The following is a 21,522-nucleotide window of genomic DNA, read 5'->3' on the forward strand; positions in this document are numbered from 1 at the left end:
GACACCGTCTGAAAAAAAAAAGCAGAGCGTGGTGGCTCGCCTGTAATCTCAGCTTCTCAGGAGGCTGAGGCAGGAGAATTGCTTGAACCTAGGAGGCAGAGGTTACAGTGAGCCAAGATCGCACCACTGCACTCCAGCCTGGGTGACAGAATGAGGCTCCATCTCAAAAAAAATAATAAAAATAAAAAATAATAGTAGGAAGCACCATGGGAACCCGGGCAAGGAGGATGCAGTCAGCCAGGGAAGGCTTTCCAAAGGAGGTAGCACCCAGGTACATCCAGAGGCATGTGTGGGAGTCAGTCTTGTCCCAGTAAAAGCAGCAGCATGTACACAAGCAAGAGGCCTGGCCAGTTCAAGGTCGTCCAGCCTGGCAAGAGAATAGGGAGCCCTTCAGGGTTGGCGTGTGTGGTAAAGGGCAGGGCTAGAAGGGTAGGCAGGAGCCAGATCACAAAGGGCCAGGTGTATACTGCCCAGGAATTTGGGCCTGACCTGAGGCAGTGGGGAGGCAGCAGCGGGACCTGACCAGCGCAGCGGGGTGCAGGAAGGGCTGGAGGCGGCCCAGGGTGGAAGCTGGACCTTGGTTTGGAGGCTTCTGCCTCCCACCCAGCAGCATCCACAGCAGCCTTGAAGGGCTCATGGCTGCCACACAAGAGTGCATGTTTCAGACCCAAATGTTCTATTCTCTGAAACTTCCAGAATTCTATAAAAATATCAGGGAGGCTAGAATCTTCTCTGAGAAACATTTCTCCCCAAGATGAAGATAACTTCCAGTGCTTGGACACCTCATGGAAAAAGCGGTGATTGTCACTCCCACTCAGCACCTCGCTGGCAGATGGGGCCAGCTAAATGCAGCACCTGCTCCTCTTAGCTCCAGTCTGGCTCAGGCAACAGCTGGGCTCTTTAGGCCCAGCCCAGCCCAGCCCCATTCATCCAGACCCCCCTTCAAAATGGGCAGCAGGGATGCAGGACTGCTGTGGGTGGGAGATGGAGAGGCGAACCCCCAGGGACAGGGGCCTCCAGCTGGCCTGAGTCCACAGAGATCTATGTTCCCTTCTAGCCAACAAGGCAAAGTCCTACTGAGCAGCAACAGCTGTTTTCAGAGCTCTGGGACAGTGGCCTGTGAACTTCCCTGCTCCCATGGCCTTTTCACACAGGCACTTTTTGGTTGATCTCCCTGGGCAACTGCCTTCCCTAAAATGCCTGGCATAGATCCTCACACATGATGAATACTCAGAAAACGGTATCAGTTTCTGTTAAAATTGGGAAGTGGCTGGGCGCGGTGGCTCACGCCTATAATCCCAGCACTTTGGAAGGCCGTGGCCAGCAGATCATTGAGGTCAGGAGTTCGACATCAGTCTGGCCAACATGGCAAAACCCATCTCTACAAACAATTCAAAAATAAGCTGGGCGTGGTGGCGGGCACCTGTAATCCCAGCTACTCAGGAGGCTGAAGAGGGAGAATGGCTTGAGCTGTGATTGCACCACTGCACTCCAGCCTGGGCGACAGAGCGAGACTGTGTCTCAAAAAATAAATAAATAAAAATAAAAATAAAATTGGGAAGCCTCACCATTTACTGGTGGGTTGCTGAGGGAGAGGAAGGGCAATGTGGACAAGAAGGAAGTTGGAAACCCTGGAAATGGACTTTTAGGACCATCCCCGGGTTTCAGTTACCCAGGTTCCCTTCAGGCCCCATCCCCAAACTAGCCAAAGAAGTTGGTTCTTGATGTTACTAGTTATAGTTTATTTCGTGCCCTAAGGCAATTTTATCCCAAAGGGTCACATGGTGAAGTCAAGTGCTGTTGAGATAAAGGCTGTGGAGGCTGCTGGAGCACTGATTCCAGCCAGAGGGCTTCCTGGTCCCCTCAAGGCACCTCTACTCTCAGCGTTCTCAGAGCCCACGTGGGATGTCCCCTATACCTGGCCTGGAAGTCGGAGGGCAGGAAGCCAGCCTCAGGCTCAGTTCCAAATATGCAGACAAGCCCTCCCCACTGCAGCCACACCAAATGGCAATTAGGTCAAAAGCTGGGTAGCAGAGGGTTTCTGGGCCAGAGTGCATGGTGTCTCTGGATCTACTTCCCTCGGTCATGTATACTGGGGGTCGGGGGCTCACAGACACCCAGGCCCCTGCCTCAGGTCCAGCAAAGCTGAAAGGATGAGAACAGAGGAAACCAGGAAGCAGGCAAGAGGCCTGGGACCCAGGGCAGGGTCAACCCTCCTGGCTGCTTACCTGTCACCTGCATAAAGGGATGTGTCAGCTTAGCATCCAGGATTTTCTTTTTCCCAAAATGAGATGGGGCATTGCAGTAAATGTTAGGAAAGCTCTCTGGCATATACGCATGCCTAGTTTTAACTTCCATTGATTTGACATTTACTATGTTCCAGGCACTCAGTGGCATGGGTATTTTGCATACATAATTTCACCGAATCCTCTCAACAACTCCCTGAGGGTAGGAAACAAGATAGCTGAGGAAAGTGAAGGTCAGGAAGGCTAAGTCCTGAACCAAACTCCCACTGCCAGTAAGTGGCAGAGCTGGGATTGGAACTAGGGGCTTTCTGGCTTCAGAACTTTATCCTTAACCACCATGTTATATGGGGACTAAAGAGTACCAGTGAGTCATCAACCCAGACCCTTCCCCAGCCACACCTGGCAACACCCCCTGGTCTCTGGGACCACAGTTGGGTTATAGGGAAAGAATGGAGCCTCCTAAACGGTGATTGTTCTTTATTTCCCCGCACCTTCAATCTCATGGCATGGTCTGCAGGAAACCTCAGAGTCCTGCCAACTCGCAGGCTTCGCTGATCGCATGGCATCTGGGCACCCCGCCAAAGAGCTGAAGCTCCCAAGGCTCAGCCAGGACTCTCCAGCTGTGGTGTTTCTAAAAGTCATTCTGGGTGAGATGTAGAGCCGAGTTTTCCCAGTCGCTCAGTCCTCCTCCAGTGAGGACAACACTGCTTGCTCTCCTGGCTTGCCTCGCCCATCCAGGAAAAGGTGGCGATGGGCTCTAGGCAGCGGCCTCTCTTGGTTGAAAGAAGCTGAGACCTGAGCCTTCTGTCCAGTATAACCTGGAGCAGGCCCAGCCCCTGGGGAGGCTCAGAGCAGACCCCCCATTCAGCAAATAAGGGAATCCTCCTATTTTGCCAACATCCATCTTCACCGACTTGGCCTGAACACATTCTGAATACAGAGGGACAACCATGACAGAAATTCCAGGTCAACTCTGCTGGAAGCCACTGTGCTGGAAGAGGACTTCTTTCACTTTGTCCACGATGGTCCCCACTTCAGCCATGGCCCCCAGACCTGGGAGAAAATTCCGCTGTGGCCAGACAGGCAGACAGTGCCTGTAGCCCTGCAGACCCCTGCCCATTGCTCCCTGAGTGCTCCACCGAGAGCCCAAGGCCTGAGAGGGCAAGGTCTGTTTCTGCCTGAGTCAGACACATCATATCTCTCCCGAGACCCCCGGTGAGGCCCTGGGAATCGTTCCAGTAGCCATCCTTAACTACGTGTGGGCTGCGTGCCAGGGACTCTACCAGGTACTTTACATGGTCCATCCCATTTTACCCTACCAATCTGGAGGCAGGAATTACAATTCCCATTTTCCAACTGAGAAAGCTAAGCTCAGAGAATGGTTTGCTAAGGTCATAACAGGCCAGGAACTGAACTGAGATGTGACCCCAAAGCTGAGCCCCTTCTACGGCCATGGGCTATAAGCCTGGCAAGACACCCACCTTCGTCTCCACACACCAGCTTCTTGGCCACACAGGGGATCTCGACATAGCCAAAGGCCTTGAGCTGGTCTACCTGCTGCGCTGTGATAGGGTGCTCCCACATGGCGGTGTTCATGGCCGGGCAGAAGAGCAGGGGCTTGCTGCGGTCCCAGGCCCGGATGACGCAGGTCTGTGAAGAAAGCCAGGGAAGTGGGGGTCTTGCTACTCTGTCTGCCACCTTCTCCACTGCCCTCCAGACCCTGCAGCCAGCAGCCCAGCTGTGGGCTTGAGATGAATGGGCACAGCCTGGCTGCAGGGAACTGTCTCGTCTCTCAGGGGTGGAGGCTGTGTCTCCTGGCCTCTCTCCACCTCCCCACAGGCTCTGGCACAGGATCCTACAAACAGGAGGTGCTCAACCAACGCTCAGACCTCCAGCAGGTATCCCTGTGCCTAAGCCTCCTCCAGGTAGGCTCACACCTCCTGGGAGAAGCAACCCTGGGGAGCAGAAGGCAGGCTTTTTTGGTTACACCAGAAAGCAAAGGACGAAGCTGCTCCTCAGTGGGGCCCATCTACCCGACATCAGCTCTGTGAGGCCAGCTAAAGTCTGGCAATGAAAACATCTGCCATTACCAAAACCTTCTCATGTATAGGATCTCATTAACCCTCACTGTGACCTTATAAAGAAGGTGTTGGCTGGGTGCAGTGGCTCACACCTGTAATCCCAGCACTTTGGAGGCCGAGGCAGGCAGATCACAAGGTCAGGAGATCAAGACCATCCTGGCTAACATGGTAAAACCCTGTCTCTACTAAAAATACAAAAAATTAGCCAGGCGTGGTGGCAGGCACCTGTAGTCCCAGCTACTTTGGAGGCTGAGGCAGGAGAATCGCTTGAACCTGGGAGGCGGAGTTTGCAGTGAGCCGAGATCACACCACTGTACTCCAGCCTGGGTGACAGAGCAAGACTCCATCTCAGGAAAAAAGAAAAAAAAAAAAAAGGAAGGTGCTGTCCCATTTCACAGATGGGGAGCTGCAACTCCCTGAGAGGTAAGCAGTCATCCAAGTCCACACCCGGACAATGGGCGCCACTCAGGCAATTTTCCACTGCACAGCCTCACCATCTCCCAAATCCAGGCTGTCCCACCAAGCCACAGACCTGAGCAGCTGTGAAAGGAGCCATCCAGCTCACAGAGTCCTTTGTGCCATGGACTTTGAAATTATGTAGCGCTGAGTTCAAATCCTGGCTGTGCTCTGTATTACTAGCTGTGAGAACCTGCACATGGGACTGAAGGCCAGGGCCTGCCTTCCTCTCTAGAAAGGTCCCTCCCTGGGCAGCTGTGAAGACTGAGGTGAGAATGACTACAAAGCTCTGAGCGCAGGGCCAGGCACAAAGCACAGGCTCCAGGGCAGCGACTCCTGGGCTTCCCACAGGCATAGGCTCCCTGGGCTGGGGGCCGCCTGGGGAGAGAGAAGCTCCCAGTGCTCTGACTAATCCAGACACTTCTTCCAGGGCTGTGAGCCCCTCAGGGTAACAGGGGCTGGAAACCCCTCCCCTGAAGGGAAGCTCATCTGGGAAAAGAGGGAGTCCAGAGAACAATGCCTCGACAGGCCAGGACCAGCACCTCCCCCAAGTCCCAGGGACAGGGAGGAAGCAGGACAGCAAACAGCCCTGGGACCTGGCTGCTTGCATCAGCCACAGCATTAGTTTCCCACCAAGCCTTCTCAATGCGGCACCCGGGCTATGAGTGGACAGTTTCAGTCACACTTCCTCTTGGCTCCGTGCCACCCACTACTTCTGCAGAAGTCAAGAGCATACCTAGAAGAGTCTCTCCACTGTGTGCAGGGTGGGAGCAAGGGCTGGGCTTGGCTTTCTAAGTGCCCTCAAAGCAAAGAACACCAACCAGGGTGAAAACCAGCACTCCACCTCCTGTCAGACAAGCCTCAGCTCCTCTGAACCCACGAAAGCAGACCGGGGGAAAGGAGGGCCTCGGTTCCCACGGTGACATCTCTTTGGCCAGTGCTGTGTTCAACACTTCAGGCTATGCCCCTGGGAGTTCACGTGGACAGGGGAGAAGGCCTGGATCCCAGTTAGGAGACCGGCTCCTAGCCAGACTGGTGACCCAGAGAGATTGTCTGCTCTTTTTAGGTCCGACTGCCTGTTTAGCACAAATAGGATATTTGTATTAAATATTGAGCTAGAGGACAGAGGGAGATGGGCCTGGAGGCCAGGAGCACGGTCACGCCTAGCACACTGCCCTCACAGCACTCCACGCCCTGGGCCCTGGAAAGGGAGGTTTGTGGAGGGAGGAGCAGGCTCAGCTTCCTTTCAGGGATGTAGGGAGAAAACAGCTACAGAGAGAGAACACAGCCACAGGCCACCAATGCCCACACTTCAAACTTTGTAAAATTTGAGATTCCTTGAAACGTTTGTGACTTCCAAGGAAAACCTTTGAGGCAAATGATCTGGGGGCTGGTCTTGGGAACATGTTTCACTTCCCAGCCAACTCTGGAGGAGGGAAGCCCAGGGATTTCATGAAGTGATGGCAGCTTAGAAGGAAAATGGAAAGCAGAGCTTGCAGGAAGGAGGAAAGCACCCTTGCAGAGTTGACCCAGGCCAGGGCTTAGCTCCCAGAGGCCAGTGCTTTGTCACACCAGCTGCTGCTGACCCACCAGCGGGGAGCCTGGAGATTTGGTGAGATGGTGCTGGCCACACAGAACTCTGACCCAATTTGATGAGAGCAGCCAGGAAATTCAACTGTTCTAGCTGCAGCTGCTATGTCAGTTGTGGCACCAGTGCTGCTGGGAAGCCTTTTTGTTTATTTGTTTTTTGAGACAGAGTCTCACCTCTGTAGCCCAGGCTGGAGTACAGTGGCACAATCACAGCTCACTGCAGCCTTGACCTCCTGGGTTCAAGCGATCCTCCCACCTCAGCCTCCTGAGTAGCTGGGGACCACAGGCATGCACCACCACACCTGGCTAATTTTTTTGTATTTTTTGTAGAGATGGAGTCTCACCATGTTGCTCAGGCTGGTCTCAAACTCCTGGGCTCAATAGATTTTCCTGCCTCAGCCTCCCAAAGTGCTGGGATTACAGGCATGAGCCACCATGCCCAGCCCTTTCCTTTTTTTTTTTTTTTCCCCAATAGAGACAGGGTCTCGCTATGTTGCCCAGGGTGGACCACACTGGCTATTCTGGCTATTCACAGTCACAATCAAGGGGCACTGCAGCCTAGAACTCCTGGGCTTAAGCGATCCTCCCACCTCAGCCTCCCAAGTAGCTGGGACTATAGGGAAAGTCTTCTTGATGACACTACTCCCAGGCTCTCTTCTCTGCACTCCCTTCCCCTGTTCCTGGCCACACAAGTTGTTCTTCTGCTCACCCTGTGCTCTTATTCAAATGATGCTTAAATCACTGGCAGATTCTTTGAGGAGTGCCTTTAGAGCCCATTGACAAGTATACAAGAACACTAATCTGTGACCCCAGAAAACATCCTCTCCCAGCTTCATTATCCACCTTCTTCACCACATGAAACTCTGAAAAACTCCCAGCTACTTGCAAAAGTAAAACTGCTAGTTACCCCATACATGCAGTATTTACTGGATGTCTACCACAGGCCCAGCACTATGCAAGGTGGTGACTCCATAGTCAAAGGACTGACTGGGGTCATTCAGGACTGTAGTCCTCACCAGAGGATACTCCCTTCCCACTGCCATGGGTGATCAAGCGTAGCATTCTCCTTCCAGCCTGGGAGCTCCGTGTCCTGTGAGGCTCTCAGCATAGACCCCAGTACATGGTAGGAGAAAGCTCAATAAATGAGGTGAGGAGTGGCAATAAGAGAGAGGGAGGAGAGAAATCACACCCAAATCTTCCCAGAACGATTATATAAACAAAGGCAGCTCCCCTTTACGGGCAACAGCTCCCTGGAGGCATCTTAGGCCTAGGACAGCGCCCACTTTGGACAGCTGGACTTCCATTTCTCCCTACCACCCATCAGCTCTCGCCACTGCCCCTATCTTTCTCCCCTCTTCCCCTCTAAGCTTCCCGTAATATATAGGAACACTACAAGGGCAATAAAGTGTATAAGACATCTATGAAGAAGTGAATCCCCAATCACATTGCCCACGTGTATACCCTGATCTGGGGAGAAGGCAGAGCTGAAGCAGGAGGTGATGGGGCTGGGCAGAAACAGTGGAAGAGCACATCCAGGCAGCCCACAGGGAGGGACAAAGAACAAGGAACGAGGGTCTGCTTGTGGGCACCTGGCTGGGTGCCAAGGGCAGGGGAGAAGGGGACACTCCTGGGGAGCAGCAGCAGGTCAAGCTGACCCATCAGGACCAGGGCTGTGCCCACGTGCTGGAGAGAAGGTGAGAGCACTAGGGGGTGATGGGGGGAATGGGAGAGCATGATCTCCCTGAGTAGACTGGGGCCCCACAGCAGCAGGTCTCCTTGTACAAGGATGTCTGCAGCTCAGCAAACTGGGAGTGAAGCCCAGGGAGGGACAAGGGCACCAGGGCATCACTCACAAGCAAGTTGTCACAGATGCCACTGGCCACCTTCCCCAGCGTGTTGGCATCAAGAGGAGCCACCAGCAGGAGGTCTGCCCACCTCCGCAGGTCAATGTGCAGAACTGGGTCAGAACGGCTCTTCCACATCTGGCAGAGGGAAGAAAAAGGGGTCAGTGTGGAGGAAGCGGGATGCAGCGCCAAGGCAGGCCAGGTACGGTAAGTCAGGAGACTGAGAAGCCCACTGACCTGCCCTGCCCAGGCCACCCTCCGTTCCCTCCTGCAGCTAAGCTGGCGAGCACTAGCCATGGAGCCAGCAGCCAAGAGAACCAGGCCGGAGGAAACAAGCGCCCCTTGTCTCTCTGAGCTACTCCCTTCACGGTTTGGCTTTCAAGAGAACTGACATCTGGCAGGGAGCTCCCGGCCTGTCTGCTTGAGGCGGATGCTTGGGTTGTCCAAGCCAGTGGAAGGTTCTGGGGCAGTGAGAAATGGAGGGGGTGGGGGCAGGGAAGACAGACCAGCCGGAAATGTTCTAGGCTGAGAATGTTTGGAAATGCCTGGCAGGGAACCCCTGTGAGGCCCACACTCTGTCTGGTGAATCAGCCAGTGCCCACCCATCCGCAGGGGAGATGCAGCAGAGCCCAGTGGCCGTGGGAAGTGAGGCGTTCTCTTTAGCCCTGACGCCAGGAGCCACGTGGACAAGGGTGGTGGGAACAGAGCTCCTCTGTGGTTTCATCAGCCCAGATAAGTACAAGGACACTCAACCTCAGGCACCAGGCCAAAGCCCAGCTCCGCCTGGGCTGGGAGGAGACTGGGGCCTCCTGCAGGCCAGAAGCTAGACAGATGTTTTCTTCATTGCCTCTGCCCAGAGGGCCCTGACCGTGGATTTGAGCCCAGCCTGTCTGTTCCAGCTGCCAGACCATAGGCTGCAGGGAGGACTGCTCTGTCCTGCTAGTGGAAAGTCAACGGGACTCAGCCCAGGAGCCCCCAGCACTGACCTCCCATTCATCAGCATCGCTGTAGAGGGTGACAGGAATGTCCTGGGGGCTGTAGAAATGTTTGGCTCCCTCAGTTGTGACCACTGCTACTTCCAGCTGTCACCAAGAAAAAGGGGGTGGTGGGGAGGGAGGAAGAAACTGTTACCAGGGTCACAGGCCTGGAGGTCACAGGAGGGTCAGGGCAGGCAAGTGCTGTCTTCACAGGCTGGCTTTAGAGAGGACTTCCCTCCTTAGCTGCAAGCCCCATGTCTGCTTAGCTACTTCTGCTGTCACCCAAAGGTCAGGCCCTACCAGGTGTGGCTGTTTCACTTCCCTATCTGAGGGGCTGCTGAGGAATGAGTCACCAACTGCCCATATATACAAAGCTGCAAGCTCCTGCCACTCGGGCAGAGGGAGGCCCAGGGGCAGAGGCACGCAAGTGACAGGAAAGGAAGTCAAGGCCAGGGCCGCAGAGGCCACAGCAGGCAAGAGGGGCCACCCAAGGAGGCTCATAGGTCCTGAGTTCTGTGCCACACAGCAGCCCTGCCCTCTGCAGGCCAAGGCACTGGGGGCTGAGGCACAGCATGTCCTCTGTGCATGCATGCCCCCAAGAGAAGGCAGACAGTGTCCCTTCACGTACTTCTAAGAACATGGGCACAGGCTGCAGACAGGCTCCTGGAAAACCCAGCTTGTGTGTGCCCTACACTCATGGGGTGAGAATGAGGTTTACCCGCACACTACCCATTCACTAAGAAATTACTAATGCAAACCAGGGCTGCCTGCAATCTGCTTAACAGAACACATGGCTGTGAGAAACAGCACCCAGGAGTGTGAAGGGCACTAGATGGGTTGGTCATCATTTGTAAAACGAGAATTTTTTTTTTTTTTTTTTTGAGATGGAGTCTCATTCTGTCGCCCAGGCTGGAGTGCAGTGGCATGATCTCGGCTCACCACAATCTCAGCCCCCAGGTTCAAGAGATTCTCCTGCCTCAGCCTCCCAAGTAGCTGGGATTACAGGTGCACGCCACCACATCCAGCTAATTTTTGTGTTTTTAGTAGAGACGAGGTTTTTCACCATGTTGGCCAGGCTGGTCTCAAACTCCTGACCTCAGGTGATCCACCCACCCCAGTCTCCCAAAGTGCTACGATTACAGGTGTGAGCCACCGCACCCAGCCTGTAAAACAAGATTTTAGACTAACAAGCTGGCAAAGTACAGGGGCCCAGAAGAAGTAGCTGGTAGGGAGAGGGGAGTGTAGGAAACCACATCTTTGGAGGAAACCAATGAGTCAGGAGAGGACATTTGTTTCTCTGGACATTTATCCAGAAAAAAGAAAAGTCAAGGGTGGCAAGGACAGAGCCATCGAGCAGCCAGAGCTATAGTCGTGGGCCATGTCTGGGCCAGACCCAGCCTACAGACATGCTGTTTGGCCTATACAAGATCATTAACATTTTTGAGCCAACATGTCCAAGTTGGGAGATTTCGCATAGAAAATTCAATTTCCTCAGTTCTTGTGAAAAGCTGAAGGCTCGGCGCTGCTGGACACACATTCCTACTTGAGAGCGACGTGGTGCCCTAAGGCCTGCCTCTCGCTCTGTAGAGCGTGCCCATGCCAATTTCACCTTGTCCTCATTCTTCCCTACTGTCTCTCTGAGGCACCCCCTCCTCGCTTGCTTCCTGTATATTGTACAGGACGGAGTGAGTGACACATTGGCACGGCACCTAGGAAAAAAGCTAGGACCAAGGAGTAGAAGTCTCAGAGAAGAAGACTAAGGAAGAACTTCAGAAAGTCTGGGGTTCTGAGTTCTATTAACTTGTCCATTCTCCATCTCACTCCCCCTTAGGATCTACCATGCCCAGAACCTGCACAAAAATCCTCAGGGACCTTTTCAGAGGTCCGTCACTTATTTATTTACAGACAGGGTCTTACTCCATTGCTCAGGATACAGTGCAGTTGCGTGATCATGGCTCACTGCAGTCTCAACCTCCCTGGGCTCAGGTGATCCTCCCATCTCAGCCTCTCGAGTAGCTGGGACTACAGGTGCATGTCACCATGCCCAGTTAATTTTTTGTATTTTCGGTAGAGACAGTGTTTCACCATGTTGCCCAGGATGGTCTCAAACTCCTAGGCTCAAGGAATCCACCCACCTTGCCTCCCAAAGTGCTAGGATTACAAGCATGAACGACCATGCCCGGCCTAGAGGTCATTAAACCAAACCCCGACTGAATGCTGGAGTCCCCCTAGGATGACCCTGAACAAGCGTTGCCCAGTTCTGAGTGAGATGGCAAGGGAGGGCTGCCTTATCCCTCCCCGGAACCCAGTCCTAGAGATGCCACTGGGCCAGCACAGGTGGGGAGAGCAGGGCAGGGCAGGGCGGGGTCATGCTGAAGGCCTGTCTCTTTCGTGGGGAAGACACAAGGTAGTGATAAGGTAAAGGAGAGGGCATAATAAGTCAGGGTAACCATAAGAAGAATAACCTATACCTTTCAAACCCACAGAAATTCAATCTACACATAAAGGATACAAAAGGAGAAAAAGAAGCAGAGAGAACGTATGATAAACCATTTGGCCGGGAGCAGTAATGGGATTACGCTCATGCCTGTAATCCCAGCACTTTGGAAGGCCAAGACGGGCAGACTGCTTGAGCCCAAGAGTTCAACACCAGCCTGGGCAACATGGTAAGACCCCATCTCTACAAAAAATACAAAAATTAGCCAGGCATGGTGGTGTGCACCTGCAGTCCCAGCTACCTTCGGGAGGCTGAAGTGGGCAGACCAGACCCCCTTGAGCCTGGGAAGGCAGAGGCTGTAGTGAGCAGAGATCAAGTTACTACACTCCAGTCTGAGTGACAGGAAGAGACCCTATCTCAAAAAAAAAAAAAAAAGGCAAGCAAGCATTAAATAAGACAGCGTAGGTTAATTCTAACATAATAATAATTATAGTAAATATATAACAGGCTTATCTCCTTGATTAAAATTCAGATTCTCATCTTGGATGTTGTTTAATCCATCAATATGTTGTCTAAAAAGATATATTTAAAGCAAAAGAACATATAAAGGTTAAACAGAAGAAAAAGCTTTTAGTTAAATAAGGTAAACTCTGCTCCCTCCCAGAAACCCACTAAAATAAAAGCAAAGTAATTTTTTAGAAAAGATCTAAACTCAGTGGCTCACGCCTGTAATCCCAGCACTTTGGGAGACTGAGGCAAGCAGATTGCTTGAGGACAGGAGTTCAAGACCAACATGGTGAAACTATATCCTTAATACAAAAAAATTAGCCGGCATGGTGGCGCACACCTATAGTCCCAGCTACTCTGGAGGCCAAGGTGGGAGGATCACTTGAGCCCAAGAAGTCGAGGCTGCAGTGAGCCAAGATCATGCCACTGTACTCCCGCCTGGGTGACAAAGTGAGACCTTGTCGAAGAGAAGGGGAGGGGAGGGGAGGGGAAGGGAAGGGAGGGGAGGGGAGGGGAGGAGAGGAGAGGGGAGGGGAAGGGAGGGAAGGGAAGGGAACTGCTGGCGTAGTGGCTCATGCCTGTAATCCCAACACTTTGGGAGCCTGAGGCGGGCGGATCACCTGAGGTGCGGAGGTTGAGACCAGCCTGACCAACAGGGAGAAACCCCGTCTCTACTAAAAATACAAAATTAGCTGGATGTGGTGGCGCATGCCTGTAATCCCAGCTACTCGGGAGGCCGAGGCAGGAGAATCGCTTGAACCTGGGAGGTGGAGGTTGCAGTGAGCCGAGATCGCGCCATAGCACTCCAGCCTGGGCAACAAGAGCTAAACTCCGTCTCAAAAAGAAAGAAAAGAAAAAAAGAAAGAAAGAAACTCCCAAGAAAAAAAGAAGAGGAACAACCACCAACAGCAGTTAAGACGTGCCAATGAGCTTTCAGAAGATGGAAGTGAAAGGAAGCACTAGCAGAGCAGATCCTAAAAGATTAGATTAGATTAGATTAATTAGATTAGATTAGATCAGATTAGATTAGATGAGAAAAGAAAATATCCAAAGCCTACACAGTAACTGAGACACAAGCCAATTAGAACCCAGGAGCCTAGGACTTGAGGAAGTGAGTACCACAAAGGTGAGCACGAGGCAGAGAGCTGAATACAAAAGGACTGGTTCCTGACCTGTTAGAAGGAACAGCTAAAGTCCCCCCAGCTCTTCTTCCCACCCCAGGCAGCCAGACATACTATCCTTGAAGAGTTAGCACAACAGAGGACAAAGGAGTCTTGGAGCAGAAGTGAGTATCTATAGACCAAACAGAGAGACACAAGCCTGCTTCCCCTACTTGACCCTAAGAATGCTAGGTCAACCAGGCAGGAGACTACTGGTCTGGAAAAAACAAATAACCCTGGGAGTAGGGAGATGTGGTAGGGAAGGAAACCTTCAGATATGGAATTCAGAGGTCCACGAACAAAACATTTCAATACCAGATGAGTACCCTGGCAGTGAAGACAGTTTCCAATCAGCTTTTGGCACCCAAATAAGAACAGCCAAGGAGTATCAGGTATTTGAGGAGAGCCCTCTAGCAAGAAAGAGATTACACAAACAGAAAATAGAAACCCAGAGGCAATGGAGGGAGAAGAAAATTTAAAAATGAGGCCGGGCGCGGTGGCTCAAGCCTGTAATCCCAGCACTTTGGGAGGCCGAGACGGGCGGATCACGAGGTCAGGAGTTCGAGACCATCCTGGCAAACATGGTGAAACCCCGTCTCTACTAAAAAAATACAAAAAACTAGCCGGGCGAGGTGGCGGGCGCCTGTAGTCCCAGCTACTCGGGAGGCTGAGGCAGGAGAATGGCGTGAACCCGGAAGGCGGAGCTTGCAGTGAGCTGAGATCCCGCCACTGCACTCCAGCCTGGGTGGCAGAGCAAGACTCCGTCTCAACAAAAAAAAAAAAAAAAAATTTAAAAATGAGAGATTACACCCAAAAAACAAGAACATAACACTTTTTAAGATGAATATTCAAGGAACAAAAAAGAACTCTTAGAAATTAACATTATAAACAGTGAGATAAAAAATTCAACACAAGTTTAAAAGAAATCTTCCAGAAAGGAGAAAAAAAAAGATGGATAATAGTAGAAAAAAGATGAGAAAATCTAAACTCAGTAGGTTAAAAATTTTGATGATTAAAGAGTTCCAGAGAGAACAGAAAAATAGACAGGAGATAATTACAAAAAAAGTTAAAAATAAATTAAATTTTCCAGAAGTGAAGAACCCACAGGTGAGAGCCATTTACTCTGCCTGCAGGGGTGGGAGAAGGCATCCCCACTGTTAGGTTCATGAAGAAACCAGAGCATCATGTCTATCGATGCAGCCTGAACCCACAGCAGCTCTTCTGGTGGCCACATCCCCCTGCTGATGTATGGAGTTTGCAATCAGCAAAAACTCAAAAAAATTCTTCTCATTCATGCTGCTACTAGGCGCAAGCGCTAGGCTGTATCTAAGCAGTTATTTTTCTGGTCCCAAATGCAGTCCCTCACATGTCCCTGGCAAATTTCCCCTCATCAGAGTTGGCCTGCTGTTTGCTCAGCCTACAGAGAGCTCCTGAGAGCTCAATCCTGTTGCTCCTCCTCTCAGCCAGCACCACCATCAGTAGCCCCCAGAGACACTAATCCAAATTATGAACAGAACAAAGTCAAGGGCAGAGGCCATTCACAAGGTCCACAGAAGTGGGTGTGGCAGCAGAGCAAGGGGTGAGAAAGAACCAAGAAGAAACTGTTTCCAAGTTGGATCTTTCACTGGTTATAACATGCTGACAACATCCCCAGGCAGTCTAGGGAGAGGTCCTAGGATTCCATCAAAGGCTTCATCTAAATCAAAAAATACTTTGCTACTATCCAAAACATAAACTAAAATCAATATGCCTTGTTCCTAGTGATCCCAATCTAGCTTTTCTTAGCATTTACAAGCCTCATCTGTAGCAATTTGCAGAGCTCACCTCCTTCACCTTTTGATAAATGGACATTAGCCATCTCCTGCCCCTGACCCCTTTTGACATTTCCCACACTTCCTGTAGGTCACCAACCACAGTTCCCTAGCACCCCAGGAGAGAACTTTCCCAGGACAGGAGATGAATCACCCACCCTCAGTTCAGGTCCCTCCTACCACTACAAGCTCAAAAGAGAAAATGAACAAAATGAGATCAAAGAATCCCTCCATTTCTTTTTGTTAAAAAAAAAAAAGAGAGAGAGACTCACTTTGTCACCTAGGCTGGAGTGCAGTGTTGCAATCTCGGCTCACTGCAACCTCCCGGGTTCAAGGGATTCTCCTGCCTCAGCCTCCCACGTAGCTGGGATTACAGGTGTGCACCAGCATGCCCAGCTAATTTTTGTATTTTTACTAGAGACAGGATTTCACCATGTTGGCCAGGCTGGTCTTGAACTCCAGAGCTAGGGCAATCCACCTGTCTCTGCCTCCCAAAGTGCTGGGATTACAGGAGTGAGCCACTGCGCCCAGCCCCTCCCATTTCTTCTTGTCCTCTGCTGTTACCACTGACCTCCAGCACCAGACACTGCTTCATTGTTCTTCTTCCAAATACATAAAACAGCCCTCTCAAGCCTCCTGAGTTTTGCCACAAGCTTCAGTTCACCCGGGGGGGGCACTGGACCACACTCTTCCTTCATCTCTAGTTACATGTCCTCCCTTCCACTTGTTTTCCAACTCCTTCAACAGAAGGTTTCAGGTAGCCAGAGACCACATCTCTGCTGATACACTGCCTGCTTCTGCTCATGGGACCCCCATCTTTCATTTCTAAGAGCTTCCTAACCATCCTGAACTATTTGCTACTTAAGAACATCCCAGGTGGCCGGGCGCGGTGGCTCACGCCTGTAATCCCAGCACTTTGGGAGGTCGAGGTGGGTGGATCACGAGGTCAGGAGATCGGGACCATCCTGGCTAACACAGTGAAACCCCGTCTCTACTAAAAATACAAAAAATTAGCCGGGTGTGATAGCGGGCGCCTGTAGTCCCAGCTACTCGGGAGGCTGAGGCAGGAGAATGGCGTGAACCCGGGAGGCGGAGCTTGCAGTGAGCCGAGCCGAGATCGTGCCACTGCACTCCAGTCTGGGAGACACAGTGAGACTCCATCTCAAAAAAAAAAAAAAAAGAACGTCCCAGGTTCATCGGGTTCATCGCCTCTATTCTGAAATTTGGAAAGCTACTTCCTGAAGATCTAGGTCCTCCACTCTCCCCAACTCCCAAAACCATCTTCCAGTTCGCAAAGCAGAGGACCTTGCCTAGTGCTAGACTTCAGAATCATCCCCAAATTGGGCGCCAGGCATGGTGGCTCATTCCTGTCATCCCAGCACTTTGGGAGGCAGAGGTGGGCGGACTGCTTCAGTTCAGAAGTTTGGGATGAGACTGGGCAACAGGGCAAAACCTCTTCTCTACAAAAAAAATATAATCAATCAATCATCAATCAATAAAAACCTAAAAAAAAAAAAAAATCCCCAAATAGGTAATGCCCTTGACTCAGGGGGTTCTCTCCTCCCTCTCAGCTCTACCCTTTCTTCCTTCCCTACACCGTCAAGGTCTCAGAGCCTTTAAGCCCCCACTGTCCCCTGGGGAGCTCCAACCGGGGTCCTGTTAAGCCTCTCACCCTGCTTGAGATCTTCCCTCTAAGCTCTTTGCCTTACCTCTCAGAGGCTCCACTCTCTAGCCACCCTCCCAGGTTACATAGTCACATTGTTAGGGAGCCTCCTGGGGTCAAGGTCTTCACTAAGGAGTAATGTGAAGTGTATGTGATGGGCGGGTCCTTCCTGATGCCCCACCTCTGACCCACTGAAGCAGCTGACTCTCCTTGGAGGTGACCCTGACTGACCCCAGTGTTGTCTAGCAGGCCCAGACTAGTTTTTCTGGTTTTAGAGGGATGTCACTTGATCTGATTCATCAGCCCTATGGGCTTTGTTCTTTTATTTTCATTCACTCCACCAAAAGGTCCTGGGAGCCAAGGGCTGGGCCCTGGGTCTGTACACACTTTAAAAAAAAAAAAAAAAAAAAAAAAAGGCATGTGTTACCTTCTATAATACTAAATAATTCTGACCATTTACTCATGTACCTTGACCTCTTCCCAGCAAATGCCAAGGAACCCTGGCAGGGCAGAAACTCCCTGAGGGCAGGAGCCTTCCTTGGCTTTCTCTTACACCTTTGTGGGTCCTGGTAGAAGCAGGGCTGGGCATTAAAAAAGAATCTCCCATATGCTACAGAATTCCTGAAAGGTAGCTCCTGGCTTGGTCCCCTGCTGACATCACTTAGAAACAAGTTTTTTCCTCTTTTTTTTTGTTTTTTTTTGTTTTTTTTTTTTAAGACAGTGTCTTGCTCTATTGCCCAGGCTGGAGTGCAGTGGCACTATCTTGGCTCACTGCAACCTCCGCCTCCTGTGTTCCAGAGATTCTCCTGCCTCAGCCTCCCAAGTAGCTGGAATTACAGTTGTGCACCACCATGCCCAGCTAATTTTTATATTTCTAATAGAAACAGCGTTTCACTGTGTTGGCCAGGCTGATCTCAAAGTCCTGGCCTCAGGTGATCCGCCCACCTCAGCCTCCCAAAGTGCTGGGATTACAGGCGTGAGCCACCATGCTCGGCCTACCTAAGAAAAGTTTTTACAGCTAATATTTTTAAGCTGAATCTCTTTGTGTATGTGACTGAGGCTAGGACAGACCCTATTACATAAGCTGCCTGCATTTTATTTAGCATGTATAGAGATTCCTTCCCGAAACCAGTTGGCAAGTCTGGTTTCCTTTTCTTTGCTGAAGAGACATCAGGAATCCTGATTTGGGTTTGGTCAGGAGAAATGGAATCAGGATTTAGAGTGATACCTCCTGTTTCTACTTCAGGCCCTTAGTGTAGCCAGGCTACTTCTGGGGCAGATTATCAAAGGAACCCGTGGAGAGGCACTTCGCAGCCACGGGATGAGACAAATCCCGTGGCCTGAGTCTCCACTGCCAAGCCCATTCCTGGCCTCTACCCACTAGAACCAAGAGCTAGTAGCACCACCACCCCTAAGTTAGGACAACTAAAAATGTCTCTGGACATTATCCAATGTGCCCTGGGAAGGAAAATTGCCCCCATTGAGAACCACAACTCTACAGCATTATCCATGAAGAGCATTTCCATCTCTGCAATGATGGGAACGGCACATGTAGGGCACATGTACGGTGGGGCAGCACTGGCCATGTGTGGCCACTGAGCACCTGAGGTGTGGCTGCTGTGACTGAAGAACTGAATTTTTTATTAAATTCTAATTAATTTAAATTTGAATGTGGCAAGCAGCTGCCACATTCAAATTTACATTTATCGGATAGCACAGCTCTGGAATATACAAGAAAATTTAAATATATCAGATAGCACAGCTCTGGCATATACAAGAAAAGGAGAAGAGCCCAAGTGGAACCAGCAGTTGAGTGGCTGGAGAGCAGGTGTTTCTAGTGGGGCGTGATGATGCCTCCATTGGAGACAAAGGAGGATTCTAAAGAGGAAGTGGTAGCCCTGCACTTAAGCTGTGACAAGGCAAGGAACCCAGGGCTTTGGTGGCCCAGTCCTTAGGACCAGGATGCACAGCAGAGGACCCTGACATTGGGTCTACCAGTGTTGACGCTGGCATGCTCCAGATCTGTGCCCAGGACCTAGCGGCCAGCCAAGAAGTAACACTAACCTGAGCATGGGAGTGGCAGGTACATTCTAGGACAAAGGATTATTGGGGCCCAGTGCAGTTGGCACATGAGGCACGGGAGCTGTGAAGGAGGTGGCTGGCCTCCTTAACAAAACCCCCAAGGGAGTTCCGGTTGGCTCCGTGGGTTCCATGGCTTATGATGATGCCTCTACTCGGCAAACATTTACTAAGCCTCTTATACGGTGGGGGCAGGGCTGATAAGATCCAAGCTCTACCCTCTGCTGCAGCTCAGTCTAACAGATAGGTGGGGTACAGGTAACTCCTAACTGCAAGGCAGACCAAGATAGGAATCCACAAATTCCACCATCCTCAAGCACTGGTGAGCTTGAGCAGAGAATGAGCTCCAAGTCTTAGCTCCTCAATTCACTCACTGATAGGACCCAGAAAACCTGGCCTCAAGCCCCCAGTTCTGCTAACTCACTTATTCCCTGGAAGGCCGTGGGCAAGCCCTTCTTCCTCTGTCCCTGGTTTCCTCTTATGACCCATGCATGAGCCATTTAGACCACATGGTAGGGGTCCATCCAGTTCACTGTGCCACCCCAGCCCTTCTGTGACCCTGACCCTTTCCCACCTGGCTCTGCAGGAAACAGCCGCTCTCTCATCTGCCCCTGGGGGAGCTGGTGTTCTGGTTGTGCCAGCTTCTCATGCCAACCCTTCTGTGTGCTTCCCCAACTCCAGAAAATTCTCCAGAAGGAAACCAGAGAGGTGGTCTATGGAGGCCCTGCACAGGGACGTTGTTCTGGGCAATCAGGGAAGGACCCTGGGGTGCAGGACCCTCTGACCAGCGGCCGACAGAGCTCTGTCCCTAGGGGAGCAGGCGACAGGGCTGCAGGCCAGAGGAGGAAGGAGCCAGCCAAGCAGGTGGAGACACAAATAAAGGTCTCAGAGTTTCCACATCAGGACACAGAGCGGGCAGGTGGCCCCCACCCAGAACAAAAAGGAAATCATCAAACCAGGCCTTATGTTGTCTGCTCTTTCCTCAGTGAGCACTTTAAAAAAAAAAAAAAAAAAAAAAGCACAAAGTTACCAAGAATGTTCCACAATATTCCCACCAAAAGCCCCACTGACTAAAAAAAAAAAAAACCAAAAACACACACACACACTCACAAATATACACATAGGTTAGAAAATTAAAACTGAACAGAATGATGCAAAATGAAAAATCCAAGTTTCCCTTCCTCTACCGGTCCCCCTCCACAAGAGTAACCACCTCCAGAGGAAAAAACTGTGCGCAGTAAGTCAGTATAAGAACACATAGAGGCCGGGCGCGGTGACTCACGCCTGTAATCCCAGAACTTTGGGAGGCCAAGGCGGGCGGATCACGAAGTCAGGAGATCGAGACCATCCTGGCTAACACAGTGAAACCCCGTCTCTACTAAAAATACAAAAAAATTAGCTGGGCGTGGAGGTGTGCACCTGTAGTCCCTGCTACTCGGGAGGCTGAGGCAGGAGAATGGTGTGAACCCAGGAGGCGGAGCTTGCAGTGAGCCGAGATTGCGCCACTGCACTCCAGCCCGGGCGACAGAGCAAGACTCCGTCTCAAAAAAAAAAAAACACACACACACAGAAGGAATCAGGCTGCGTACCAGGGGTCAGCAAACCTTCTCTATAAAGGGCCAGATGATATTTTAGGCTTTGTTGCAAGATTCAACTCTGTAGTAGCACGAATGCAGTCATAAGCAATACGTAAATGAATGGGTATGGCTGTGTTCCAGTAAATTGTCTTGGACCTGAAATCTGAATTTCATATCACTTTTTCTATGAGTCACAAAATACTATTTTTCTTCTGATTCAACCATTTAAAAATGTAAAAATCAGGCTGGGCACAGTGGCACATGCTTGTAATCCCAGCACTTTGAGAAGTGGAGGCAGATAGATCACTTGAGCCCAGGAGTTTGAGACCAGCCTGTGCAACATCGCGAAATCCTGTATCTACAAAAAAATGCAAAAAAGTTAGTGGAGTGTGATGGCACACCTGCACTCCCAGCTATTTGGGAGGCTGAGGTGGGAGGATTGCTTGAGCCTGGGAGGTCGAGGTTGTAGTGAGTGGTGGTCACACCACTGCACTCCAGTCTGAGCAAGAGAACAAGACCCTGTCTCAAAAATAAATAATAAAAATTAAAATGTAAAAATCATTCTTAGCTGGAGGCTATACAAAAACAGGCATTGAGCCGAATTTGGCCTGGGGGTCCAGTTCACTAGCTCCTACACCTTGCTTATTCCGCTTCCATCTTGAGGATTGCTCCCACTAGCACAGAGAGAGCCACCCCATTTTTCTGAAACATTGCCAAGTAATCCACTGAGAGATTGTCCCATAAATCATAAGGGCACCACAGCTCTCTACTGCTGGACATTTTGTTTGCTTCCAGTTTTGCTTTGAAATTATAAATAATGCTATAATGAACATCCTTTTATTTTGTAAATACACCCCACAGGGTTTAATCCTGTGGGTAAATCAAGGGCTATGAACATGTTTAATTTCTCTCAATACTGTCAAGTGGTCCTCCAGAAAGTCAGAATTTACTCCACACTACCTATGAGCAGAGCCTTCTTTTCCTCACCCTCAACAGACCTGGATGTCCCGACGGACACCCTAGAAATGTATCCTCCTCTGAGCCCGAGGCCTGCTGACTCCTTGAGTCGGGGGTTTTCTCTATCTTTAGAAATC

The 21,522-nt window shown here is 51.0% G+C and overlaps 1 protein-coding gene across 11 annotated transcripts in view; it reads right to left on the reverse strand.

Moving 5' to 3' along the window:
* Positions 1–21,522, reverse strand: part of PPCDC (phosphopantothenoylcysteine decarboxylase) — a 33,760-nt gene that overhangs the window by 3,436 nt on the left and 8,802 nt on the right. For 3 of the 11 annotated variants that reach the window (XM_003901222.3, XM_009210659.2, XM_031668465.1), the window contains 4 exons: positions 9,204–9,299; positions 8,227–8,355; positions 3,728–3,896; positions 1,728–3,299 (listed from right to left, as the gene is read on the reverse strand). In XM_003901222.3, coding sequence (XP_003901271.1) covers positions 3,214–3,299; positions 3,728–3,896; positions 8,227–8,355; positions 9,204–9,299 — 480 coding nt within the window. In that variant the 3' untranslated portion in view covers positions 1,728–3,213. Of the gene's footprint in view, positions 1–1,727; positions 3,300–3,727; positions 3,897–4,859; positions 6,605–8,226; positions 8,356–9,203; positions 9,300–21,522 lie in introns of those variants that run through there. The other 8 variants (XM_021940747.1, XM_021940748.2, XM_031668464.1 and 5 more) reach the window with 6 other exon arrangements.

This window comes from Papio anubis, chromosome 7 (assembly GCF_008728515.1).
Source record: "Papio anubis isolate 15944 chromosome 7, Panubis1.0, whole genome shotgun sequence".
NCBI classification, from domain to species: Eukaryota; Metazoa; Chordata; class Mammalia; order Primates; family Cercopithecidae; genus Papio; species Papio anubis.